At 50.3% G+C, this 8,995-nt stretch overlaps 1 protein-coding gene across 2 annotated transcripts; it reads right to left on the minus strand.

The window, feature by feature from the left end:
• Nucleotides 1-3,430: 3,430 nt before the first annotated feature.
• On the minus strand, nucleotides 3,431-4,261 carry LOC111147027 (SRY-box 21). 2 transcript variants are annotated; one of them, XM_022502879.1, is made up of 2 exons: nucleotides 3,825-4,261; nucleotides 3,431-3,758 (listed from the first exon to the last, which is right to left on the minus strand). In XM_022502879.1, the coding sequence occupies exons 1-2, from the start codon at nucleotides 4,259-4,261 to the stop codon at nucleotides 3,431-3,433; spliced, it is 765 nt and encodes a 254-aa protein (XP_022358587.1). The 2 variants fall into 2 exon arrangements, with proteins under 2 accessions (XP_022358587.1, XP_022358586.1); XM_022502878.1 differs by having other exon boundaries at nucleotides 3,431-4,261.
• Nucleotides 4,262-8,995: the final 4,734 nt, after the last annotated feature.

Genomic DNA, 8,995 nt, shown 5'->3' on the forward strand with positions numbered 1-8,995 from the left:
TTGCGCCAAGCCTAAAGGCGACACGCCTGGCCCTTCAGAGGTGAGGCTCGTTTAAAGCCTTTGGGCAACCGTGACTACCTAAAAAATGTCGTCGTGGCTTTTTTAAACCTTAAAAAAAAAAAAAAGGAAAATCTAAGAAGGGAGGAAAGGAAGAGAGGGAGGGAGGGAGGAGAGAAAAGGGATGAAGACAGAGAGAGAGAGAGAGAGAGAGACCTCAAGCCCGCATCTGCGCTCTGCCTCATCCCCGCTCTGTATCTGTGGCCACTTTCAGACTTGGACGCGCACACCTAACTCCTTCTCCACGCACTTGCCCCAGAGTCGCTCCCACTTACTTCTGCACGGTCTAACTCGGAGCGAGGTTTTCTCCAGACGCAACCTGTTGGCAAGAATCCTGGAGTCAAAGGGGTGATAACCTGGTCACCCCCGTGGGGCCTGCGGACATACCCAAACAACCAAACAGCCGCACAATCTGTTGGCGACGTGACCCTGTGTGCGCACCCCCAGCGGCTTCCCCCCTCCCCTTACTCATCTTTCCAGTCCTCTTCTTATTCATCAGCACTCGGGAGCCTTGCTCCCAGAAAGCGCTGATCTTTGGGAAAAAGGGAGGGGGTGGGAGGGGGCGGGGAATCTTGGAGCCGGTGGGGCCCGAGCTGGAAGGCTCAGGGAGGTAACTAAGATTTAGGGCTGGGGTGATTTCCAGCAAGCCGCAGGAAGTTCCGTGTTGAGAAGTGATGGGCTGCTACAAAAGGGAAAGACGAAGCCTTGAAAGGATTTAATTAACCGTGTCAGGGATAATTACCCCTGGACAGTCCAAATTAGTTTTGCATAATCGCTCAGAACCATATGAATTAACTTATAATATTGCAAAGAGCTCAGGGAATAACAGGAGAGGGATCGTTTTAATTAGTGAATCAGGGTCAAACCAGCAGAGACTATTTCTCACATTTCCAAAACTTTTCATGGTTTTTAAAATATTATTCCGTTGGGGGAAAACAATGACTTTAAAGAGTTGGGTCGCTTATAAAGATGTGCAGCTCCCAGAGATGGTCTCTGTCAATGGGGAAACTAGTTTAGGACTAGTTGAGTCCTGTATCTTGAGAATTTCTTTCTTGGTGGGCGGAAAATCAAGATCTTCCTACAGTTAAAAAAAAAAATTTTTTTTTTTCTCTGATAGTCTTCTTGGTGCCCTGTCATTTCCTTTCTAAAATGAAAATCCTGTATATGAAAACTTGTCTAGCCCTGGAAATTCAACCTTCTCCTGCAGAATTTGTAATACTTATATTTTAATGCCATTTGGTATGACAGAATAAAGCCCTTAAGAGGCCAAAAGTTGTACATCATCGTTAGCAGTGATTAGCCTTCCAAATAAAATCTTAAGGTGTAAACAAGGAATATGGCAAAGATCCGTGAACACATTACACTGACTTAAGTGGTGGGGCTCTCCCACTAACAAGATAAAGTGGTCAGGCAACTTTCCTCTCTTAAAATGTTACTGGAAACTCATGAAATGCTTTGAACGGTCTGGATGTTTTCAATGGGCTCTGTTCTACTGGTTCATGAATGCCTTTTTTTTTTTTTTCCCCAAGATAATACAACTACTTGGGTTTTTGTTTTTTTTTAATCTTCTTTCCTATTCACGATTAAAAATGTGATAAATCAGGTTTTTGGCTCTGAATAACAATGGCTTGATTTAGATTTCCTAGTAAATCTATTCAAAAGTGAAACAAAGGCTGCCTTTGGAGGATACCTTACACTTCACCTGGACCAGGCACGTAAGGGCAATTCAGATAAAAATCTTGTTAGGAACTCAACAAGAAATAGAGGATTTTCTCTTTTCCCTGGTTCAGGCTTTATTTAAACTCTTTGTTCAAAAAAAATGAACAGAGTGATAGTCGGATTCTAATTTACAGATATAGTTTAGACGTCTAATATTAAATTAGAAGATCACACAAGAAAACCATTTACACATAAAGGTTAAAACCAATACTTAAACTTTTTAAAACTTTATATTACATAAAGTCAAAATGAAACTAAATACATGTTAGCCAACTTCATTCACAAACATTAGTCAAAAATATATACATTTAAAAAGAAACAAAAAGCTATAGTTGAGGTTCTTTTCTCTAAAATGTGTTTTATCATAATTTGCAAATGAATTGCAGGTAATCTAAAAAATAAGCTAATTAGGGAAGGAACTCCAAAACACATTTAAGCGGTTCAAGTTGGTGAAGAAATGCTAGCTGAAAATCAGAGACATCTGTCAAACAATTGTTTTTTTTTCAGTTTTGCTAAATAATAAATATATCATTACCACTCAGACGAAAAAAGTCTGATTTAATCTTAGATAAAATTGCGATTCTGAAATAGTCCCGCAATTTTTAAAAGTTAACTTTGACATTTGCTCAAAATGCTTTAGAGTCTAAAACCGACTCAAATTTAGGGCAACGCAAATAACACATTTTCAGACTCCATGTTTTCACGGACATATACACATTTACAATCTTAAGGTGAACTCAGCCATAAGGGGAAAATAGGAACAGTGCCTTTTATCTTTCTGTAAACTGTGTCAGAAATCCGAGCAAGTGGACTCAGGGAGACTTATCAGCTGTTGTTGTTGTTGTTTTAAGGTATAAAACTGAATTGACAACTTTTCATCTCGCACAGATTTCTTGTTTGCATTCCTTGCTCTTAAGAGCTCTCGCTCTCATTTGCATATGACGTGATAAACAAAAGAAAGCGTGATCATCTCACATACAAAAGGCCAGATTGGAGCCGGTCACTGGTCAAGAATGGATCCGGTCTGTGAGTTCTGCTTGAGAGAACAGAGATTTGCAAAGTCAAAAAGTACAAATGGGGAGCAAGGCCGCTCAGAGCCATATCGCTCTGAGAAACTAATGACACAGATCAGCTTTTCCCGTGTGCCAGCCATTTCAGACCTAACACTTGAACAGAGTGCATGCGACACAGACCAGGAGGGGGGGGTGGCCCCCCCAAAAAACAAAACAAACAAACAAAAAAGATAATGAGAAACAAAACAAAACCGACAAATAACTTCCAACAAACAAAACTGGAAAGCCCGACATGTCAAAAAAAAAGTTACTCCTCCACCTCCTTGGGCCCAAACGCAACAGGTTCCGAAGTGCAAAGCAAACATTAACCGCTGTCGGATACAACCGCCCTCCTTAAAGTGGGCTGCCGAAGTGCGGGTCTCAAATGATCCTGTGAATCCACACGCACACTCGCCCGAGCACGCGCGCGCTCTGCCACTCGCGCCCCGACTGGCATCTCTGCCTCTGCCTGCACCTATACATCTTATGTACATACAACCCGGGGCCCCCGTCGCGGGAGGGCGCACGGGGAGGCCGCGGAGCTCGTACCTATACATATGTACACGTGCGCACACCGGTCCTCGCGAGGCGGCCCCGCGGGGTCATAGCGCGGCGGCGTAGGCCGCGGGGTAGGGGTCCAGCTGAGGCTTGCCCATGCCCGGCAGCAGGATATAGGCGAGCGGCGGCTGCAGCCCGGGGCTGGGCCACGCGCTGCAGTTGCACGGGATCATGTAGCCCGGGTTGCCCGGGCTGGGGTGCGAGTGCGTGTGCCCCCCGGCGGCCGCCGCCGCCGCTGCAGCCGCCGCCGCCGCGCCGTGGAAGGCGCCGGCGCCCGCGGTCGGGTAGCCCAGCGACGACGCGTACGGGAGGCCGGACGACGACGACGAGATCTCTGCCATCTTGGAGCCCAAGTCGAGCAGCGAGTAGGGGCTGCCGGCGGCCGCGGCGGCTGCGGCGGCGGCGGCGGCGGCGGCCGACTGCGGGAAGAAGACGCGCGCCGCGGCGGCGGCGGCGGCGGCGGCCGCCTTCTCGGGGTTGGCGAGCAGCGATTCGGGCACCAGGCCGCCGCCCGCGCCCGCGTGCAGCCCGGCGCCCGCCTTGAGCGCCGGGTGCTCGGCGTCGGCCACGCCGCCCAGGCCGTAGGGCACCGGGAAGGCGAACTTGTCCTTCTTGAGCAGCGTCTTGGGCTTGCGCCGCGGCCGGTACTTGTAGTCGGGGTGCTCCTTCATGTGCATGGCGCGCAGGCGCTTCGCCTCGTCGATGAACGGCCGCTTCTCCGACTCGGTGAGCAGCTTCCACTCGGCGCCCAGGCGCTTGCTGATCTCCGAGTTGTGCATCTTGGGGTTTTCCTGGGCCATCTTGCGCCGCTGAGCCCGCGACCACACCATGAAGGCGTTCATGGGCCGCTTGACGTGGTCCACCGGCTTGGACATGCTCTCGCAGTGCCGCGGCTGCAGCCCGCCGCCGCCGCCGCCCGGGCCGTCGCCCTCCGCCCGGAGGAAATCAATGTTGGCTGTCCGCGGGGACCCGTTCGGCCGGCCCGCGCTCGCCGCGCCCAGCTTTGCGCCCCGGCGTCGCTCCCGCCCGGGGAGAGGGGGCTGGGGGCTGAGCCCAGGGCCGCGCCGCGCCCCGGGCCTTCCCTGGTCTCTCCCGCCGGGCGCCCGGGAAGATCCTCTCCGGGGCACAGGAACTTCTCGGCGCTGCCCCCACCCCACGGTGGCAGTGGGCCCTTTGCTTTCTTTTTGTCCTTCCTCTCCGGCTGCGTCGGCTCGCGAACTCCCCGCAGGTAGTCGCTGCCCCGCAGAACTCTCCTCGTCCTCGGTCTTTTCTCTCTCAAACGCAGCGCAGCTCGGAAAGTTGCGTCGCGAGGACCCCACCAAGTTGAGCCGAGGAGCCCGCCGCCGCGTGCTGCCAAGTGCCAAAGGGGGCCCTCGGCGGCTGGAGTGTTTGGGTTCTCCTCGGTGACTTTCTCATTTGACAGTAGCAGATGGGGGTGGGGAAGGAGGGGAGGTGGCCCAGGAGGAGGAAGAGGAGGGGGAGGCGGAGGAGGGTCCGGGCGCAGCAAGGGAACGCAGAGCTCAGCAACGGTTATAAATACAAATACAGCAGCACCGGCCGGTTTTCCTGACTCGCGGCAGGGCTCGCCGGTGGGAATCCCCCCCACCCCCGATCGGCTGGGGGCTCGGGGGGGGAGATGTCTGCCGCCCCAGCACCTGCCTCGCGGGTCTTCCTCTCCGGCTGCCGGTCCGGGAAGGAGGCTGGAGGCCTGAGCAAGCCTGGGGTCGCTGGGCCTCAGGGGAAATCCTTCCGGCTCGCCGAGGCGCCGCGTCCCGTAGTCCCCCGGGCCATGCCGGCTCCGCTCGCTCTGAGCTCCTCCAGGGGCACCGGCCGACTCGGGCTCCCGGAGAGCGCCGGGCGTAGAGGGCGGCGCTGCCGCGGTGCGGCGCGGCGGGCCGGCTCCGGGCCTCGTCCCCTCCTGGCTCCTCCCGGCCGCCGCCCGGCACTTGCAACTAACTTCAACCAAGTTTCCTGCGCCGGCGCGCTCGCCTGGCTGCGTGCGCCCCCGTGTGCGCCGCGCCCGGGGCCCCGCTCTCCCGGCTTCTCCGGCCGGAGCCGAGCGGGCGCCGGGCGGAGGTGCTGGAGGAGGGGATTTAAGCAAAACGCGCCATCACCTCTATTCGCAGGTCCGCGCTGGGGCTGCTCCCGCTTCCCCCACTCCCGTAGCACAGGGGGCCCCTTCCTGGCCCAGGCCGCCACTCCGCCGCTCCCGAGGCGGCAGGAGCCCCGTGCACGGGCTCAGGTGAGTGTGGCTACCTGCGTGTGCACGCGCCCGGAGCCGGCACGGGGTGTGCATGTCCGGCTGCGAATGAGTGTGTGTATATCTGGGGGCATGCGGAGGAGGTGGAGCCCAAGACTCCAGGAGGGAGGAGGGACCAGCGGAGCCTCCTCCCGCTCCCACACCCCCAGGACCGCGAATTAAACTGGATCCCCTCCGCCCCCTCCATACTCCTCCTCCCACCCCATTCACTGGAGAGCAGGTTGAGGCGAGCGGAGAGCTAGGAGCGCGCCGCGGAGTCTGCGCACTGTTTGGTGCTGGCAACCCCTGGTGTCATCCCGGCTACCCCGGCCCTGGTCGCGGCTCTGGGCTCCTCTGCCTGGAGGAAGGAGGCGCGCAGGAGGAGGAGAGCCTCTCCAACGACGGCAGAAGAGGGGACGCGCTCTAGAAAATGTTGGAGACTTTTCCTAGGAAGAATGCTCATTTTCCTTGGAGGTCCAGATGTTACTGGCAACAGATGCTGCCCGCATTTTCTTGCGCTGGTGACGCACCCAGTCAGAGGTAGTGAAGTGAAAAATAACTCAGGAGGAACTGAGCGTGCTCTTGGCAACCCTTTCGGAAAGGAGCTCGCCCAGGGTGAGAATAGGCATCTTTGGCTGACTGTTGAGCTCTTTGAAAAAAATCTGAGTGTTTTGTTTTGTTTCTGTTCTGGTCGACAGAGCCACCTTTACGCTGATCTGTTTAAGGTACAGTTAACTTAACACTATCTCACTTAAATGCACAGCTGGGGGAAGGTGTTCAGAATCAGTAAGTGTCAAACGTCGCTCCGAAAGAACAAAGTGAAACATGCCAATCACTCTGTACTGAAATAGCTTTATGCTGTTAAGCTCAGTTTCCTTTAGAAAGAGTAGTGTTTTCCTCATAATCGACAGGATGGAAAAAAAAAAAAGCATGATTTTGTTTGCATATTTTTATCACTTCTTGGTATGCTGCAGCATACTCATAGCATTATAGGTCTAGAGGTTTTATTCACAAGTTGGCCTGTCCTTCAGGGAGAACTTGCTTGCCTTCTTTCTTTGGCAGTTAGGATGGGACCTAGCCATGTGGTGTATACAAGCAGGAAGTTCTGTAAGCAGTTAACTCTTTAAGACTTCCCCGGGATGTCTGTTCATCCCATACACAGACACACAGACACAGGGTACTGCTTGTAGTTGTGAACTTAAATAAAAACTGTTTGGGGCCATCAGATATATTTAAAAGTTAGGCTTGTTTTAGTACTCATTTAAAAAATAGTGATTATTGCTTTCATTTTAGTTGCTGTGACATACAGAAATGTGAGCCAACAGTGGAATGTATGGGAGTCTGTATTAGCCTTACAGTATCTTATTTACAAATGTTTACTTTGTATGTCCTTGTATTGCTGAAACAATTGGGCTGATTTCTGTAGAACCATTTTCCTTTACAAGCCCTATAAAGCCACCCGGTCATTCACAGACTCTGGGTGGAGTAACTTTAAAACACTAGCAGGTGTAATTACATAGACTAAACTATTAAATATACTGTTTTGTGATGATAAACTACAAAATTATCATCCCCGAGCTTTCAACCCAACTTGTATAGTAGGTTTGAGACAAAAATATTATACACTGTCATATGAAGAACATACGCGTGGGGATGCAAAATTTGAAAAACTGTTATTCACTAAACATTGTGGATAAAGTTGAATCTAATGAAAGTTATCTTAACATATACAGATAAGGACTGAGAAAAGGTATTTATATTGGTGAGTTAAACTATAATCTGCTCTTTGCAAATTTACATTAAAAAATCTATTGTAATAAATTATTACCATGGGGGAAAAAATGTTCATACATGGGACTGAAACGTGTGCTTATATGTTAGAACGTCTTAGAGAAAGTAAAATACATAAGCTTCCTTGGATATAGTTTTATAAATCGTGCAGTATTGCCTGTTTAGTGATATTAAATGACCCAAATTTGAAAGTTTTTAAGTCCAAGAAGGCTGAACTGTAGAAAACAAAGATGCTTTCCATACCTAAAAAGAAAATAGTTCCTGTGTGTGTGTTTGCCTAGTCACCAAATTAAATTTCACACATGTCAAAATAGGAGAGATTTGGTTTTCAGTTTCAGTTTTCAGAGGGTGAATAACCTTGGCCTACGCCCTTCCCAGCCAAGGCAGGGTCCTCACAGTAAGCTGGGAGTGAAAGGCAGGCAAGGCAGCCCTGGTCCTATGAACCAGCCTTCACACCTCTCCTCTGAATCTGACTGAGCTTTTCACAAAGTTTTTATGCCGTCTTCTCTCTTACGTGCCAAAATGTAAATTCAGTTTTAAAGTCCACAGATCGTATGCTTGAATTGAGATGAGGTTATATTTTTATTCTTTTTTTTTTAACCTAAAGATACACCTAAAGATGAAAAATACCAAGATATAGGAAATAGTGTGTGTGAGTGAAAAGTGAAGGTGAAATAAACTGAATGAGAATTATAAGTTCGATGGGCTTTATATGGTTTGCTCTTGAGTGGGATCAACCAAAGAAGCCTGTATCTTGAGAAGTACAGGTGGCGTGGGCTCTGCATTTTCCTTGTGGCCGCTTCATACCCGTGATCACAAATCTGTCTCGCCAGAAACTGAGAGGCAGATTCTGTCCGAAAAAGTTTGTGAGTTTGTATAAATTCAGTTTCTTCTTTTCCCCCTGAAGTCCTCCCCAGTCAGTGGTCTTTTTTCAGTTCTAAAGCTTTCACTAGGAGGCAGCAATGAGGTTGTTGGGGAATTAAAAAAAAAAAAAAAACAAACAACAAACAACAAAACCTTGGCAACACCAGACTGACTGGCTTTCTTTCTCTTTCTCTTCCACAAAAGAAGAGAGAATATCTTGTTCCAAAGGAAGACAAGGGATCAGAATGAACTAAATCATTTTCCTCCATCCTTTCTGTCCCCACTCCCGTACTGGACTTTCACAGAGCCGGCTCACCAACACATTTTCCTAGAACCACGGAGTTGGTGAACCACAGCAAAGAAAGTCCACTAGTGGGGGACCAAGAGGTGAGCAGAATAAAGTGACTGAGCAGTAAAGGTGCCGCCTTAACTGGCAGTTAGAGACGAAGTCTTTGCACCTGGGAACACTAGCAGCCACAGTGAAAGAACTTTGGGGTTCTGGTCTGAAGCAAGTGTAATGAAAGAATTCATAAGGTTTCAGACCTGCATAGAAAAGTAATATAGCCTGTTTGTCCGGTTAAGGAGGAAATGAGCAAACTGTGACAAAAGCTACCTCATTTGGGCTCTTGTCACAGTCCTCGGGCTCCCTAGCTCTTGTCCCATCAGCCCCCAAAAGGGGGCAAACCCCAAATCTGGAGTCCACAGAAAGCCGAGG

The sequence above is a fragment of the Enhydra lutris genome, unplaced genomic scaffold, assembly GCF_002288905.1.
Source record: "Enhydra lutris kenyoni isolate GAN:26980312 unplaced genomic scaffold, ASM228890v2 scaffoldscaffold15, whole genome shotgun sequence".
NCBI lineage: Eukaryota > Metazoa > Chordata > Mammalia > Carnivora > Mustelidae > Enhydra > Enhydra lutris.